Raw genomic sequence first — 19,558 nt, 5'->3', positions numbered from 1 at the left:
TCTATGTCAATCTCACAATTGGTGAAGTTGTGTACATGGTTTAAGATCTTATCTTTACTGTCTTACCATATGATTCTGGTTTGATAGCAGCTGTTTCACCCTTCTTGGTGGCAGAAAATATTTGTTGTTCAATGCCTAAAAGATCACTGGAATCTGCTACAAAGAAAGCTTGACTGGCTTCCTGTGAAATAGACTGAATTTCAAGGGTATCTGCATTCTTAGTTCCCACCACAAATACCATCACACCAATTGCTTTCAAGTTTTCTACAGCATTTCTGACATCATCACTGGACCGTCCGCCAGTTATGAGAACCAAAATCTGAGGGACACCCTCTTGACGCCTACTTCCAGAGGAGGCTGTGAAAACATTATCCATGACATACTGGAGGGCTGCACCAGTATTTAGTGGTCTGCCTCCTTTATGCCTTAGACTTTGCACATTGTCCACAATATTCTGCTGTGTTTTGTATGTGTTCAAAAAAAATTCAACAGAAGGTTCCCTGCTGTATTGCACTACTGCAATGCGATCGTTGCTTTCGTCCACATTGAGATTCTCCACCATTCTCTCAACAAACCCAAGCACTGCCTGAAATTCATTTTGAATTTCATCTGAGGAATCCAGTAAAAATACAACATCGCGTTGAATGGATTCAGTTTGATCTGCAGAACCTTTCACAGACACAAGGATGATGCTCAGTTAGAATTACACAAGAAGATACTAATGATAGATAGATAGATACATAGATACATAGATAGATAGATAGTCTTACCTAATACATTCTGTGGTTTTAGTCTTGGCTGCTGTCGAGGCACCCTTTTTACAAATGACACAAGTTGCTGATGGATGCTCCCAATATCATCAAACCGAGGCACAGAGAAAGCATAGGAAGGGTTATGTGCAATCATTTGGAGCTCGAGTATGTCTGCATTTCTTGTACCTACACAGAATGGCACAACTTTGTCCTGTTTTAGAGCCACAGCTGCACTTGCAACATCATCTTGGGATCTTCCGCCACTCAAAAGAATCAATATCTGTGGGACACCCTCTTGATGCCGACTTCCTGAGGAGTCAGCGAAAGCATTATTTCTCACATAATCCAGAGCTGCCCCAGTGTTGAGGGGTCTGCCCCCTTTATGGTTCAACTGCTGGAGAGCATCAATAACATCTTGTTTTTCTGTGTAGGTTTCCAAACTGAAATGTGTCTGTGGATCTCTGCTATACTGGACCACAGAGACACGGTCTTTGTTCTCACCAACACTGAGTGTATCTACCACTCTTTGGACAAAACTTTTCATTGCTGGGAAGCCACTCCGTGCGTCATCCGACCCATCCAACAGAAACACTATGTCTCTTTGAGGGGACTCTAATTCAACTAAAAAAAAAATAGGAAAACCTTATTTAATAATCAGACATATAAAACATAAGCTAAAATACTGTATATTGTGGTGCATTCATTACATAGTAGTCATTAAAGTCATAAGGGTAACTATAATTTAGCTTATTACTACAACAAGGTGTTAGAGACCAAATCTTAAAAAAAAAAAAAAAAAAAGGTAGATATTGATGAACTTGGAGAAAACTACAAGAAAAGAAGCATATTCCTCTTTCACAAATGAAAGATGGAGGAAACAAATTAAATGGAAAAAAAGTAAATATTCACTCAATGATGTGATTATCATTGGCTCAAGGAAGAGCTTAAAGATAATAGAAAGATATGATATTTCCTGATGTGGGATTATCAAGAAAGACTCTTCAGGGTATGTAAAGAAAAGGGATGAGCCAAACAAGAAAAATCATAGCCAGGAAATTGTTTCTAGCCAATGAAGACAGTTTGTGGAACATGAAACTGACTGACTGGCATTCTTCAGAGAACGATGTAGTTTCAGGTGCGGATGCAGGTTCAAACTATGAAAGACCTGTACTAAAACATAAGTGGGGAGTCTAACTCAACTATGAATTAGGGACACTTCTTACCTACAACCGTAGGAGGTTGGATTTGTATTTCCGACTTGACAAATGCAGCTATCTCTGGCTGAATTGACAAAAGTTCACCAAAGACTGGCAGGTTGAAAAGGAATCTGGAGGAAAAGGCAATTTTTTGAAGCTCATCCTGTTCAGCATTTTTCATTCCAATGGCAAAAGACAGAACACCAATTTGTTTTAGGTCTGATGCAGCTCTGGAGACATCATCATTGGATTTGCCTCCAGTCAGCAAAAGCAGAATCTGAGGGACACCATCTTGCCGTCTACTCCCAGATGAAGCTGTGAAAACATGGTCTCGCACTAACTGCAGAGCAGCCCCAGTGTTACGAAGTTTTCCTCCTTTATGGCGAAGACCTCTTATAGCATAGATGATAGCCTTTTTGGATCTGTGAGTTTTTAGGCTGAAGTAAACTGTGGTGTCATCACTATACAGTACAACAGCCACTCGAACCTTATCTTCATCGATGTCTAGCTCTTCTGCCATTCTTCTGATGAACTCACGAATAGCAGGAAGTCCATTTCTGGAGTCATCCGACCCATCAAGGAGAAACACTATGTCCCTTTTATTGCTCTCTGCGTCAAGAAGATGATACATATAGATGGAAAGGGAATTCATGGACTGCACATTGAAGACTTTTCTACACTCATGCATATTCATCAGCATGAGCAAGTTAGAAGCTCAGAGGGAAAAAAAAACTGAACGTAAAAAGACAGATGACCTGTTGCCCTTAAAGCTTTAAAATATTTCAAGAAAAACTGCTAAAGAACCATCTTTTTTATCAAAAAGATGTATGAGAGAGCAATTTATCTTCAGAGTAACATTGAAGCAAACAATTGGAAAAAAACAGAGCTACACTCTGGAAGGCCTTACAAATATAGAATACTTCATTTTCAAAAGCAGAATAGATTTTATAGTAAGAGTATTCATGAATATCATGCAACAGACATGTGCCAAAATAAATCAGAATTTATCATCATTTTTCGTCTTATCATCATTAGAAATTTATGTTGATTATTCATAAAAGAAAGATGATTGTAGAGAGTAAAACTTATTTGGAAGAAAAGCAATACTATGTAATATTGTACTCCAGTTCTAGGCATATATTCAAATGTCGAATTCTTACCTACTAAATCAGAAATTCCAGTCATGGTTTCCTCAGTGTCTATGTTCAGTGCAGCAATAAGTTGCGATTTGATTGAGGGCAACTTGGAGAAATCAGTGACCTTGTATGTAAAGCCAGGTTTGAAGGCAATCATTTCCAGCTCTGAAAGGTTGGCATCTCCCACTCCAACTCCGACTGACACAATTTCATGCTCTTTAAGAGTAAAAGCTGGGCTTTTTACATTATCAGTAGATGGTTTGCTACTTAGAAGAATTAACATCTGGAGCACTCCTTCCAGTCTTCTACTGCCCGTGGAAGAAGTGAAGACACTGTGCCTCACAAACTGGAGAGCTTCCCCAATATTAAGGCGCCTCCCTCCCTTGTGCCTTAAATTATCTATGGCATTTATGATGTCATTCTTTATCTTATGAGAATTTAGATAAAAGCTGACCTCAGGGTTATCAGCAAACTGAACCACAGACACTCTGTCTTGGCCTTCATTGACAGAGAGGCTGTCCACTATACTCTTAACAAAGACTTTTATCTCTGGGAATCCATTTCTTGTGTTATCAGAGCCATCCAGTAGGAACACAATATCTCTTTTTGGAGCATCACTTTGTTCTAAGACATAACAAATAAGATTTTGTTATTCTGAAAAAGCATCAAAATAGCAGTAGAAGTGTTGTTTTTCTTATAGTAATTTTAACATGCTAATAGCAATCAAGACTTTTCTTACCTTCCCGCAGGACGATGTTTAGCTCTTCTCTTGGTAGGCTAACATAGTTATTAAGCCTTTGTGGTATGGTGCTAAGCTCACTGAATTCTCTCACATTGAAGGCAAAGGAGGGGTTGTGTGAAATGGCCTCAATCTGCTTTGGATCTGCATCCTTGACACCGACACCAAATGGTACGACTCCCTCTGTCTTCAGCGCACCTGCAGGCTCTTTCACGTTATCCCTGGATCTGCCTCCACTCAATACAATCAGAAACTGGGGGACGTTTTGTGCAGCCCGGCTACCATGCCTTTCAGACAAGATGGTGTCCTTCATGAATCTTAGAGCAGATCCTGTGTTTAGACCACGTCCACCAACCGCAGTCATCCCATTGACAGCTCTTATCACTTCATCTTTGGTTTGATAAGTGTTAAGGTAGAAACTTGGAGTTGGCCTCTCACTGTGTTGAACCACTGAAATTCGGACTTTGTCAATTCCAATGTCAAGTGGTTCAATTACTTTAATAATAAAATCCCGGACGTAAGCAAATTCTGCTCGAACATTGTCTGTACCATCAATGAGGAACGCAACATCCCTTTCAGCTCCAGGAACAACTGAGGGACAACAAAATTAACTGTTACTAGGAAAACTTTTCATTGTATATCTACATCACATTTATCTTATTAATAGACATATGTATTTCATTAAAGAAACATATTTCATTCAAAGAAACTCACCAGATTCATCAGTTTCCTCAATAACAACAGATGTATCGCCGACCACTGTTATCAACTTTGGCATGATTAGTTCAGCCATTGCTGGTAAATAAGAGAAGCGTGTGTCATGGTAAGCCAAATCTGGAACAAAGGCAACTGTTTTCAGGAGGGCATCGTCTGCTTGCCCAGAACTGACTGTGAAGGTCAGAACCCCAGCCAGAGCCAACTGATCAGCTACGATTTTAACATCATCCTGGGCTGGACCACCTGTGATCAGAACCAAAACTTGCTGGACTCCTTGCCTCCTGCGTGACCCAGCTGATTGCACAAACATTCTGCTGAGGGCGTGTTTCATCGCAGCTCCTGTATTCAAAACTGAGCCTCCAGTCAGTCTGACTTGAGAGATTTTATTCACAACATCTTCCCTGTTTTGGTAGGTGTTCAAATAAAATTCAATTTTTGGATTTTCAGCAAATTGCAGGAGACCAATCTGGGCCCTGTCAGGACGTACGTCTAGCTGGTTGACCACGTTGATAATGAAGTCTCGTACGTAGGGCCAGTTGCCACCAATATAGTTTGAGCCATCCACAAGGAAGACAAAGTCTCTGACCACTTTTTGAGTCTGCACTGTGGTTATCTCCACCACTAAGGAAAAGCACAAAAAACAAATATTACATATATGTAATTCCATGTATATATACTTTCATGCTGTAAAAGAAACAAATGACATATTAAAAATGATCAAATGATGTCCATTGAAATGGTTTACTTTAAGTGCTATGAAGTTAATTATTTGTTATGGGTACTTGTAGATGGGTGACAAATTAAAAACAACATGAAGTTTCTCAATAAAGTATTAGCCCAACACAAGCCAGCAGAACAGTTATGTGCTATGGATAATACTGTTTTTAAATCATGAGTGTGTGTGATGGGAGGGGGAACTCGCTTGAGTCAAGTTGTGAACAACCAAGCCCAAACTGCAGTAACAAGTAATCACTCCCTCCTGGTATATTTAAAACGGATCCACCAATAAAACTGATAAAATATGCTGCTGCATATCTTGCTGACTAGGCTTCACAATATTCACAGTTCACAATCTTCCAGTGGCACGCTTTGATAAGCTCTGAATGAGTTGGGTAAAAGCATTTTTACATATCACAAAGCATGTAGGATTTTAATGGAGCAATTTATAATCCATCACTCTTGTTTCTGCATTAGTTTTTTCCACTTAGTTATATAAAGTTTTCCTTTAATTTGTCACTCAGCTGTTTATTTCCATTTTAGTTCAGTCCAGTTTTTCAAGTTCAGGTAAGTCATTCATTGCATACTTTTGGAAATATATGAAATGTGCTTAGAAGACAAAGCAATACCTGGCTCAGTGGGTACTTCAGTCACCACCACCCCAGCTAGAGTTGTGAGTGCATCCACAATTGCCCTTGGATTGCGAAACAGTGCACGGAGGTCCCTAACTGTGAACACAACACTGTCAGTAAAGGCAATCTGTTTCAGCTCCTGTTCATCAGAATTCTTGGAGCCTGCAACCAGAGTCAATACACCCAGCCGTTTCAGCGCCTTAGCAGGTTCTTCCACACTGTCACTGGACTTTTTACTGGTCATCAGCAGTAAAAGCTGGGGTACCCCCTGTTGAATACGACTGCCCTTCTCAGACCGCAGCATGTTTGTCCGCACAAAGTCCAAGGCTGCTCCAATATTGACTGCCTGTCCAGGTCTTGGTTTGATATTGCCCAAAGCAGAAACTAAAGCCTCCTTGGATCCATAGGAATTGAGATCCATTTCAAGTCGAGGGATATTGCTGAATTGCGCCACACCAACTTGAACTTCGTCTGGACCAATTGGCATGTTGTCGACAAACCGTTTGATGAATTCACGCACAGAGTTGATGCCTATTGAACCCATTGTACTGTCGATTAGGAAAATGATGTCTCGTTTTCCAACTGTCAAGACTGGAAAGAAGAAAAAAAACATTAATATGAGAAAAAAAAGCTAGTTATAAAAGATACTGTGATAATAAACCTGTAAATGCTTAAGGCTAACAAAGCCAACTAGGGATATTCTGTAATCAGATTTAAAATTCATATTTGTATTCAATTCATTTGGCATACGTGTTAACTGACATGCTAGGGAAAAAAAGAGGGATAACAATGTGTTTATATAGATTTATGTTTTGACAGCTGCATATAAAAAAGACATAAGGTGTCAACTAAGTTGAGAATATGAACAGAAATGCTCAATGACGAGTTTATTTGTTTTCAGCAATGCAATTGTTGTTGGATATTTTTCTCTCAAAATTTGATTTTAAGAAATGGAACCAAAAAGAAACCGCTGCATCTTTTGCATTTACATGAAAGTATTTACTTGAATGCAGGAACTTAAAAGTATTAAGCTCTATCAAGGGATATTTTGGGCATATATGATGTGATATGGACACAACCAACGATACAATTCCATGCAGCTTTTGAGATCATACACTTCAGTATGGTAAGTCAATCACAGGCATTCCACTGAAAAACACTGGGTGGCATGTCCCATCACCCAAGGTCATACCAGTGTGGAAAGCTAGAATTAAAAACTGGCTGATTAAATGGGTCAGACATCTATCAAGACAAAAAAACAAGCATTTTTCTTTTGATAGATATAGGGGGAAAAAGCTCCAATGGGATGTGTAAGTACTGTTAGGCAATTAAATGAATAAATTAATAATATTATTTAAAATATTCTTAATAATTGCATTATTAATAATAAATTAATAATGAATAAATTCCATGACAACTTGCTTATAGTACATTAGTACAAGGTATATATAGCCATTAAAATAACTAATAAATACTAAATTAATAATGAAAGTTAGAGAAGTTTAGTGAGTCTGATGCTGATCTAATGATCTCATTAATTATTAATACAAACGTCTGATATTATTTTTCATTGTTTTCACAAAAAAGCACAGAGCACTAACAAGAGTTAATACGTTTTTTACTGTATTATTACCACAGATTGTGCTAGCCCTTATTACAAGAGAATACAGCAATTTCAAGTTTAGCACAAACTTATCTTACCTTACACACTATATTAAATTCATGTAAGCGTTTAAATTTATTATGCCCCCTTCCACAACCACATTGCATACAGAGAAGTTACATACCTTCTGTGAACACATTCTGAATTATAATGGAGCGCTGGGCCACCCCGATAATGTTTGGGTGCAGCTGATCAACCATGCTTGCCACTGCTCTGAAATCAGGGGCTGACAGGACAAAACTTTTATCTGTAGCAATTGCTTCCAGATCTGCAGCGGCAGTGTCACCAATCATCATGCTGAATGTGATAACACCAGCCCTCTTAAGGGCCCGGTCACCAGCACCAGTATCATCAGTGGATGGCCCAGCACTGATAACCACCAGCATCTGGGGCACACCATCCTCTGCCCTGCCCCCAGCTGTTTGGCTCAAAAGGCTTTTGGCCACTTCTTCCAAGGCAGCGCCCAGGTTAGATTCATCACCCCCTGGGTAGGCAAGGCCCTTCACAGCTTCCAGGACTGACGATTTGCTGTCATAGCTATTTAGATAGAACTGTATTTCTGGGTTGGCACTGTACAGGGCCAAGGCCACCCGAATAGTGTCCCTGCCCACATCAAGGCGCTCAATGATTCTCAAAACCAAATCACGCACATAGGGGAAGTTTGCTGCTCCAACGTTCTGTGATCCATCAATTAAGAGTACTAGGTCAGCTGAATCTTGTGCTTTAAGGAGAGAGAGAGAAAACAAAACAAAATGGAACTTGTGAAAGCGTTAACATAGTGAGACAGAGACAAAGAATTTGATTAAAGAACTCGTGCTAGCATGTCATTGCATGTGTCAAGAAACATTCAGAGTGAACAAATCAACAACATTGCAAAACACATCATACTGCATGTAGGCTGAACCAAGGAGATTTTCTCAAATAATGCAAATTGTTAATATTTTCCCCTCAATGTAGCTGAAGGATTGTTCTAAGCTGTAATGTGATTTTTTTTCCAGATCACAGAATGGTTATTTGGATTGGCTATGGATTACGGTAACATTGGGATTACTGACCAAGTACTGTACAGTAGTACGGCAATCAGTATGAATACTTACTGATATAAGAATAATTCTCCACATCTTGTAGGTCAACAGTAACAGCAGCAGTATTTAAATTCAGTATTTAAAACTGATGTTTTCACTAATCAGAGGCAGATTATGACTTGAATTTGACATCATTTTGGTTGTCATAGAAGCAACAATTGTGATAAATAGTCAAAACAAGGTTTGTTGTGACTGAATGACTGATGCTTGAATTGAAAGGCTCACATTTTTACAAACTGTTTGAGACATACAAACAGAAAAAGTTGGAAAGTATTTAAACAGATTGAAAATATGGCAAATAAGGGTTGAATGAAGTTAAACATCATAAATTGATATTGAATATATGTTCCTTGTGTAAACTCCACTGAGTTCAGCCATCCCATGCAGACTCTTGTTACAGACCTCAGATAAAATGACCAGTCATGACCCTGTGGCTCATCCTTGGTGCTTAAAGGTTTACAGTACTTGAGAATATATCACATATGATCTGATATAAAATCAGTAATATAATGTATATTGGTAATGCTTCCAATGGATTTTGACAATTTTAACACACAGCACATTATTTCTGGACATCTATAGACATCTATAGAAAAATAAAATGAAAACATTCTCAAGGTACTTCCAGGTCAAGGATGATTCCAGGCAGGTTCATCACTGTTTCAAATACACAATATTGCACATATTTTACACAGATAGACATTGTGACTGATAAAGACAAACATACATATGCAAGACACATAAGCATTGTTGCGTGGTTAGCTATTGTTAAAAGCTCACTGATTTTGAGATGTAATGTTTTTAATTTACAGGGTAAGGAGACCATGTTCTTTTCCAAAGGTTTTCTGAATTATTGTTTTTAATTTGAGGTGTCAATTTGATATTAATTTGACCATTTTATTCTGTTGCTGTCTGTATATGTGTCCTCTCACCTACAAGCGTAATACAAACAGGCATGACAAAATAGTGTCTTAAATTATGACAGATACTATAGCTGTATACCAACACACTACTGAAATAACTACCTTATTTAAAAGTATCTGGGACAGAATGTTCACATTGCTTAAATAGCTTTTGCTTACCCCACTTTTGATGTGGTTTTGTATTTGCCATTATTGCAAATTGAACACCTAATCTAGGATGCAGTTGGGGTTTCAATCACATGCAAACTGTATTGTGATTTTTAAGCATTAGGGGCATATTAAGTGTGATAAGACAAAACAAGTGATGTTAATTTTGCAGGTGGATAGTGAAAGGTTATTGTGGTTAAAAAAAAATACTTGATTGTGTTAATAATAAATTCCAGTCACGACCACATATGCAGCAGCTTCTTTCTGCACATGTAGACACATTAGTATGGTAGTGACACTGGTCCCATTTCATTACCTGTCCCTCCTCCAGCCACAGGGGCCTCATTTGCCACTGGATCACCCCCTGAACGGGTGACTGCGCCGCAAAGCCCCACTACTAAATCTTGGATTTTATCCCGCAAGGACAGGAAAGAGTCTACTCTGAACACATGAGTGTCATGGGGCTGGCTAGCCATCTCCCTGAGCTCCAACTCCACTGCATCCTGAACTCCCACCGCAAACACTTCCACACCTGCCAGCCTCAGCACCTGAGCCGGATCAGCCACGTCATCCTGGGAGCGCCCATCTGTTAGCACCACCACGACCTGAGCCACTCCTTCAACAGCACGGCTGCCCGATGCAGTGGTCAAATGTGTACGTATCAGGAATTCCAGGCCCAAGCCAGTCCGGGTGCCCCCACCACGATAAGACATAGCTTTGATGTGTGCCAGGACTCCCTGTGTTGTTGGGTAGCTGTTGAGCTGGAACTCAGTTTCAGGCTTGCTATTGTACTGCACAAGGGCAAATTTAAACCTGTCCCCTCCAACCTGGTGCAGTGATTGTATCAAGCTGTATAGAAATTGTCTGACATGTTCATAGTTCTCCTCTCTCATACTCCAGGATGTATCCACAAGAAAGTAAATATCAGCTGCCAACCCTTGTGCACAATCTTCAAAAGAGAGTATTTGGAGGACAGAAGTGAAGACCAGTGAAAAAGATGCTTAGTGTTTGGTACCAAAAACTGTTCTAGTACCAAAACATAAATACAACTGTAATATTCAGGTAAATTTGACAGCCTCATTCTGCTTTGTTAATCAAAAGCATCTGACTGGACTTGGTACCTCTAACACTTCTGTGGCCTCTAACTTTTTGCCCCATATTAAGATACACAGTTTGAAGATACTAATATGACAATAATAATCGTGGAAAAATAACTAGTTTGCCAACAATGCTCATTAGAATATTCTGTTTAATGTACTTATGTTTTTGATTCTCTTTTAATATCATAAGCATGTCAATAAATCCCACTTTTCCTTGAAATATTTGAACAGGGCTAGATGTGCAAAAAAAATAAAACCCAGAAAACTGAATATAGCAGAAAACTGGAAAAATCACTATAAGCAGACAGATCATCTGTAAAATGAGCACACTGCTGACTGCAGCTGAGATTAACTTAGTTCAACTTACCTTCCTGAGCATCAAGTTTAGGAAGGAGTCCTACAAACAGGACACCCAGAAGGGCACATAGCGGTAACAACCGATGCCTCCTCATCTTCAGAAGAAACAAAGGGGACACCTGTGAAACAAGAAAAAAAAGAGATGAATATGAACCAGAATGCAGACAGTGGCCCTATTCCAATGCAGCAAGACCTGTCAAATCATTGCTGCTTAAAAGTTAAATAATAATGTTAAAAGAAGTAACATGTTTCAATATGAATTTCTCTACATTAATCATACTATATAAAAGTGCTTCCATACCAACTAGGCCTGCTTTAAGGTTTTTATTTTCACAAAGTTTGCATTGCTGGAGCATTTTGGGTTTTTTTTCATGTTTTTGGCATGTTTTTTTTCCCCTGCGGACATCCTATTTGAAATGTTTTTGAATTTTCTCTTTTTGCCACACCACCTCTCTAACACACATTGTATAAGTTTGCTTCTTTACATTTAATCTTTGACATAGCACATAAAAGAAAAAACATGTCTACTGTCAGTCTTTTTTGCAATGTGTGCAAGAATATGAGATATCCTGCCGCAGTGTCATGACATCCCATTTTCTTAACACTGAGACAGCTCATTATCATTACATCCCATTATCATCAGGCAGTAGCAAGCACATACCTGGAACTGGAAAATCCACTTTCACAGCAGGGATGTGTATTTTCGACTTTTTTCATATTTGACCCTATTAGCAATGTCAGGTAACCCCCAAAAAGAAATACCACCCAAATTAACCAAAACATCAAACTGTAGCAGACTCACCATTCTGGGGATACAAATACAAAAAAAGGATACTGTGACCTTGTGAATCTCCTGTGCGGATTAATAAAGTATCTATCTATCTATCTGAAAATAAAATGCTCTGAGATGGTGCACACGGCCTACAACCAATGAAATCTTCAAATCCTCTTCTTTAAGCTAATGATAGGAGGTAAAAGTAGACAACAGTCCCTGTGCCTGCTGGCAGACACAATGAAAGCTCAGCACTAGGGGCAGCTCTAGCTCCAGCGCAAAAAGTTAATAATAGTGAGTATATTTAATGGATTATGAAGCTACATTAAGTTTATGATACCAGTATCTTTGTGTGTGAAAGAAATTGACTTGACAGACTCCAAAATGGTACTAATTCAAAACGTTTAATATGAAAATAGATTTTTATCCTCTTTATTTTGTGTTTTTTAAATTGACCCAAATGTGCACTTCAGTGCTGTTTAAATTTAACAAATTTCTGCTTTGTAGTAAAAAAGACACAATCACAAGTACAGGGAAGTCCATGGGCCATGGGCTTGAATCAAAGCCATCCACAATAGACAGAAAGAATGAATTATAAACACAGGGCTGTTGTATTTAATGTAACACTGCAGGCATTGAGTTTGTTGAAATCACCATGTTTATACTTTGCTATGTCCAGTGTTTATGCAGACCACACTTTGCAGATGAGAATGAATATCTGTCTAAACTGGTAGAAGAAAACCATGATAATACACTGAACAAACAAAACATTACTTTAAGAATGCTATTCATAGAATTAAAGACTGACAAAAATTACAGAATTACTGAAATGTCTGAAGGCAGCTGCAATGTCGTGTCATACTAAATATCAGTGCCAGTTATTGTACAACAATAACAAATACAAATGCGAATACAAATACATTTGCCCACTATGAAAACTAACTGGTTAGGGTCATTCTACTGTACAGTACCCCTAAAGATCATGATGATTGCACATTTAAAATTTCTGTGATAATCTATTATTCTAAAACAAAAATGGAAATTACTTTGAGAAAACCTTTCAACTAAACAAATAAAGTTGAAAAAGCATCCTTTGAACAGAAGTCATACTTTCAGTGAGAAATGAGTGAGCGTATGTATCCCCCAATGCTGTCACTTTCCAGATATAGGGCCTAAATCACTAAGTTTCTTCATTTCAAGGAAATCGAAGCTCTCTTGGACAGTGTAACAGATGTTTGTGTTCTCCACTCATGCTCATGTGATTTCGGGTCACTCAAAAGCCACTTCTCTACAGAGTTTGCCAGACCTGGCAAGTGTGTCAACACTATGGCTTCCCCTTGCTGCCACAGAGGAAAACATAGTAGCACAGTGGCGGCCTGTTTTCTTTGATACAAGCAACCGAAACAATGGCAGGATGGGAAATTACATTACAATATAAAGCAAATTTAGAAAGAAAGTTGAGTATTAATAAATTAATTCATTTTTCTGTGCCACTGCTCAGAGGCAGAAATTCTATAGCAAGCTGAATATCACACTTACATGTAAAGTTGTTATGGCAAACCTGTTGTGTTAGAGAGTTAGAGATATCTGTCAGTTTAGCCACTGTATGCTTTGCTTTGTTCACCTGCTAGTTGCTAACTTTGTGAGTTGGGAGAATTTTAACTGACAATAGCCTCCTGCTCCTGGAAATGAAGTTGATGACAGAGGTAAGACTGAAACACAACAGTAAATTTGTAAGATGCAAAAAGCCTTGTTGAGAATTGTCAATCAGCTGCATAGGAAGTTGATAATTTTCTGTGGGTACATTACTGTATGTGACCTCTATCACATTACACATTGTCATTTAATCAGAGTAATCAAAAAATTGACCATTGGAGCTTGTACAGCTTTAAGATCTAATATGTCCACAAAACATGGCAAGGACAAGGAACTCACAAATTCATGGGGGAAAAAGGACAATGCAGAAGGGTAACCAGCTCACAGTTTCCTCACTAATGAATTTGATTACTTATCGATATTTTTCTCTGGTATTCTGGCCCAGTAACTCCATTGTAGGTTTTAATTTGCATCTCCACACACATATAAAATACAGTTCACAGCTTCAAAACTTTCCAGAATCTTGTTTAATTTCAAATTATTTTGATTGCATAGGACAATGCTGAGTAGAACTGTTGCAGTGTATGTGATGCTTTTAGTTTATTCAGTGTCTTTGGACAAAGGGGCAGTAGGATGTGGGCATGCTTTGCTTTAAGCATATTATTTATTTATTTATTTATTTTTATTTATTTATTTATTTATTTTTGCCAAAGTACAGAAATTTTCTAAACTTTATGGAGCTTTAAAAAGCTAAAAAAATATACATGAAATCTCAAGGTGCAGTATATCTACCTTGTTGTAAGATTCAGCTTGTGACAGCCATATATGCACACCATCAGGGTAGTCTAAAAGTTATGTGCTGTTATCATGTTTGTGTTTTTTTCCCCCCTGCTATGGTCCACATTTGTCTCCATGAGAGACTTCATAATTTTAGCTAAATGTGTAATTTACCACCATAAAATGTTCAGTTTATGCTATCCCGAAAAATATACTGCTCTGTACATAGTATATAATAGTATGTGTGTCTTGCTCAGTGGTATTATTTAGTTAACAGTGTCAGTTTGCATTTACAGAGCAATATAGATGTTGCCTGTGCCCATGTGTACACTGAACCGTGTTTGCAGCTGGACCTCACACACTCATTTATAGCAGAGACCACACACAAACACGCACATACACTAACACCCTCATGCAAGCTCACTGTGCAGTGCAGCACACAGCTCCATCAGCTTCAGTGACAAATAGCAATGTCATTAATAGCATGTTCATCCACTGCACCAATGGACCTTCTAAGACCAGAAGAACAACATGGTTTAGTCGCTTCACAGAGATTGTGTATCTTCACACTGGTTCAAGTACTTTCAGAACACTTTCAGAAATACAGACCAGTAAGAGACTTCACTTAAATTGGCTGTGAGCAAAAGCAACAAGATAAAGACACTTGGCTTTACACTCAAAGTTCAAAATGCATTTTCAACAGGTGCAAACAAAATATTAAAACTAGAAATATATATCCAGCCATATTTTACTAGACTAAAAGATGAATAACAAAGTGAAGACTACAAAATACATTCAGAATAGTTTAAAACAGCTTTAATTAACATTTTTATTATAACAATGGATCACATGACTTCTTGTCACCTGTAGTGACAAACCCACAGGGAATCATCACCAAACTCTACGCCTTCCCTCAGCACTTTTTCAGCATCATTCACCTCATTGTTTTGGTTTTCCAACCTGCAACTTTACTATCATGGTCCACCTTTCTCTGCACTGTTTTCAATAGGTAGCTGCTCTCAGCAAAGAAGACACTACACTGTCTGCCCAACACCAAACAGCAGGCCAAAGTTACTTAGCAACTAGCCAGTGAACATGTTGGAGCATTTAGAAGCTAAAGAGCCAGGAGTTAATACAGATTAAAAGTCCAATTCTGACTCTACATTTTAGTTCTAATATTCCCCAAGTGGATGCAAACATCACAAAGTATGAAGGTTTAATCATTTTGCAGGAATGACTTATGCTCAAAGGCCACACTCTGCCACACTAACATTGAAGGTGGTGTCTCATTTATGTAGTGCATATAGTGACTAATTTACCAGTTAAGACATGTACATTCAATCTTTACAGTCTGTCTGATACTTTAAAAATAACAAAACAATTGTTGTACATCCTGCCAAACTGGCACAGCTGCATTTATTTTAGCAATAAACTCCTCAGCCACAATGCAACCAAAATTAAATCATATCCCACTCCACACATAAAATGTTAAATTCGATCCCTCCCACTCGCAGATGCTGTTTATTATTTCACATTTGTCTTAACTTTGTCATTAATTATAAATGGTGCTGCAAATCAAGCTTACGCCACCACACACATACATAGAGGACATAACTCAGTTTGCACAAAGCAAGTGGAATTTGTCCAAGATAATATACATCTAATAAGAAACCTTGAAGTAAAACCACACGACATGCCGTGGGTTTAATGGGTCAATAACTGGCTCTTTAGCAGTTCTCTCAATGCTTTATTACTAATCTAGAACATATCAATTATACTGACAACAACAACTGTTGATGCATAAATCCATTCTTAATACCATTGTGAGTGAGATTAGTGCAGTCAAAAGGGATGGGGCTCATGTCCACACTGTAAAGCAGCTGCTGAGTGTAAGACAGCTCTACACTGCCACTCACTGGCTTCATGCGAGGAAATATTACTTGTAAAAGCAGAATGTGTGAGTTTGACTTTGACAGGTGCTGGTAAGCCTCCACATGTATGAATCACTCATCAGGCTATATGGAACTGCAACTCTAACCCACTGGACAGATGTGAGGAGCAATATGCGGCACAGATGAAAGGAGGATCAATGATAAAGTTAAAAGAGAGAGGGGGAGGCAGGCTGAGCAGGCAGTTCCACACAGCTGATGTGTATTAGTCTGTCTGACACCTAGCAGATGTGTGTTCAAGCACCAGGGCCAATGTAAGCCTGTAGGCTGGCTAAATAAGTATTAAACTTGATACTCATTGGCTAGGATGGGAGAAAAGAAGCATATGACAAAATGGCTTGTAGGAAGAGACTCAATATTCATTGTTAACAGCTGGATGAGATCAGTTAGTCAGGTGAGTTCATTTGTAAGACCAGTTTTCCTACTAGATTAGTGGTCGCACTATGTTTTCTCTATCAAGACCTTGGACTTCCAAAAAATGACCCCAGAAACTTACTCTCTGATAATCCTAATGCTACCATTGCAGACTGGTGACATTCCTTCCTTGCACTGGTTGCAATTATAAATAGTTGTTTCCTTAAAAACTGAACCAATAGTTCCCTGACACTAAACCTTTCTGAAAAATGTTCCAACCTTCCAGACATCTGTGCTGCATCATGGAAAAAAGACAAAAAGCTGGAGAGAGTGGACTAGCCATAAAACATACTAATGTTGATTTATGTTGTTTATCTAAAAACCCTTTAAGAATCATCCTGATGCGTCTTTGCCAGTGACAGTTCAGATGTTAGCTTCCAAGGGGAGCTGCTGCACTGTCACAATGCTGGTAGTAAATTATGTGAAAATACTTCAAACAAATAAAACCAAATCTGGAGCACACACCAAGTTTCCTCTCACTTTTGAACAGTGACCAAGTTCCTCCTTTCTGTATCATAGCAACGGGTTACATGCAAACATAAAACTACGTGGAAACAGTAGCTCAAGAGAATTATTTATGACAAATTTCCAATGTAACTTCATTATACTGTGACTCAGAAGATGTCTCACATGCACACAGTGAAACATTGCAATGAAGACACAGCTGAATTCCTCTGCCCCTGCTTGGACAGTCTTGTAGAAGTTGAAGATTAATGACTTACACCTGGTCCTCTAAAACCTGCAGCCCACTGCCACTTCTACCACCCACCTATCCACCCCCCACCCCATCTCTTTTGTCCAATGGACCAAACCCCCTCTGGTTCTCCTGGTTCATCTGGCCACTAGTGTGGAAAACACTTTCTTCACACTTTTCCACTCCTGCACTCGTTTCAGAGGGTGTGGTTTTGGGCTACTGCTGCAGTGGAAACATCTACCCATCCAATTACTCCTCTTTGGAGCTCTCAGTTGCGGGTGTGGAGATTTAGAAATTTGGATGCTGTGCCATTAACAAAAAAGGAAAGAAAAAAAACTAATGCAGTGCACAAGAATGAGCAACTGAACAATAAATGTTAATATTTCGCAGGTTTTGATAGGAGACTTCAATAATCTGTTGTCTTCAGATTATACTGTTGTTGCTCTCATCAAAAAAGGTTCACAGCTCTAATACTGATCTGGGGTCACAGCTAAAGACCTCAGATGCAGCACCTCAGGGATTTCATTTTTTGCTCTCTTCACTCTTATTTGACATTTATAAATTAAGTTTAGCAAGAACCAAGAGTGTCAAACAGAATTTTAAAACTTTGTGAAAAGAAAAAGAGAGCGCACACGCCCCTTTCCACACATATGCACCACACATAACATTGCTTAGGTCTCCTCCTTCATCCTGACTGCAGCTCACCCCTTGCCCTTGCAGCACTCTCACCACTAAAGTATAGGTTTCAGGCATGCTGCTAAACGCATGCTGTCTGATATTTATGAGCTATAAGCCAAAAACTCCATGCAACCCTATGATTATGACACCCATCATAAGGTCACATGTTGTGACTAGAAACTATGCTCTGGTCAATGCACTATTTGTAGTATGAATACAGTACAACTAAGGTCAAACCTTAAAGGAGTAAAAAATATGAAATGAAACAAGTATGCAAGAAGCCTATGTCTGAAACAATCACCAGCATAGCATAGCAAAATTAAAACTTACCCTGAGCTGAAGTCGCTGTACTCCACTATAATTGTTTTTGAAGAAAAAAAAATCAATTATGTAAAATGACTGCAAGCTGGACTTATGGTCATTATCCTCCTGTTAAATTCCTCTTAGCTGGCTTGTCCAGCACCTCCCGAAGGAAGGTGGCTGTGCAAAGCTGTGAGAAGTTCACTGATAAGAGATGTGCAGAGAGAGGGGTCCTGAGTTAAGGGGAAAAAGTTGAGAGAAAGAGACAGACACCCTCCCGGTCTCAAACCAGAGGAGCTGTGGTGCTGAGTTCAAGGCTGGGATGGGACAAACTTCCAAACTCCTGGAGCTCTGCCACTTCCATCTTCCTCCTCCCACTTTCTCTGAAGAAAGGGGGAAAAAAAGAAGAGGAGGGAGGAGGGGAGGTGAAAAGAAGCAAATGAAAACCAGACACATAGCCCTGTTTGGTCTGGATGTGAGCAGTGGGGAAGATGATGTCACAAATCTGGAGTGGGATTTTCTTCTTACCTTTTCCTACATTTTGACATTTCTCCCTCTACCTCTGTTTGGCCCTTTTTCAAACCTACTGTTCCATATTTTTTGATATTCTTTTTGGTTTTTGTACCTTTATGTTGTCAAAAGTATATTACAGCCACAACATCCACTGGCAAAGAGATTTAGGCAAAGCAAGTTTGTCTAGAAGATGGATAATTGATGACTGGTTACATACTGTGTCGGTTTACATCCCACTCTCGTCAGCTGATAAATATGATGTATTGTTTGTAGGCCATCTTGGAAAGAGATCCAGCCAAATAAAACAAATAAACTGATAAATCTCCCACAAAGGAATGTGCAAGACAGTATTGGCAGGGGTTGCAAATGTGAACGCTGCTAAGGAAAGGCCATGACACAGTGTCATGAATTTAATTGTTCCACAACTACAAAATAAAATTAGCTGTGAAGCTACACAGCAAACATGGCCTATAACAACAATGCATATGAGTTCATTTTTATTACCACCATTTTACAGAGGCAGAGTATATGTGCCCAGTTTTCTGTAGTACTGGGGAAAAAACTGACATTAGCTGTGTCTCTCCTACATACTACTCACTAATTTTGTTTATAAAAATGTGATTCCTTCACACTGGGCAAAAGCAAAAATAAAAGGTATATAAAGTAAATTTAAAGCAACAAAATGTAACTTTGCTGAGCAA

The 19,558-nt window shown here is 38.8% G+C and overlaps 1 protein-coding gene across 1 annotated transcript in view; it reads right to left on the bottom strand.

Moving 5' to 3' along the window:
* LOC108879909 (collagen alpha-3(VI) chain) overlaps positions 1-18,665 on the bottom strand; it is a 62,058-nt gene extending 43,393 nt beyond the window's left edge. The window contains 10 exon segments of the mRNA XM_051073167.1: positions 67-669; positions 771-1,362; positions 3,071-3,708; positions 3,824-4,414; positions 4,538-5,161; positions 5,887-6,480; positions 7,677-8,273; positions 10,024-10,656; positions 11,175-11,283; positions 18,375-18,665. Coding sequence (XP_050929124.1) covers positions 67-669; positions 771-1,362; positions 3,071-3,708; positions 3,824-4,414; positions 4,538-5,161; positions 5,887-6,480; positions 7,677-8,273; positions 10,024-10,656; positions 11,175-11,259 — 4,957 coding nt within the window. The 5' untranslated portion in view covers positions 11,260-11,283; positions 18,375-18,665.
* Between the last annotated feature and the right edge of the window lie 893 nt (positions 18,666-19,558).

Source organism: Lates calcarifer, linkage group LG1, assembly GCF_001640805.2.
Source record: "Lates calcarifer isolate ASB-BC8 linkage group LG1, TLL_Latcal_v3, whole genome shotgun sequence".
NCBI lineage: Eukaryota > Metazoa > Chordata > Actinopteri > Centropomidae > Lates > Lates calcarifer.
The sequence above is the reverse complement of the archived record's forward strand: the minus strand, read 5'-3'. Positions and strand labels throughout refer to the sequence as shown.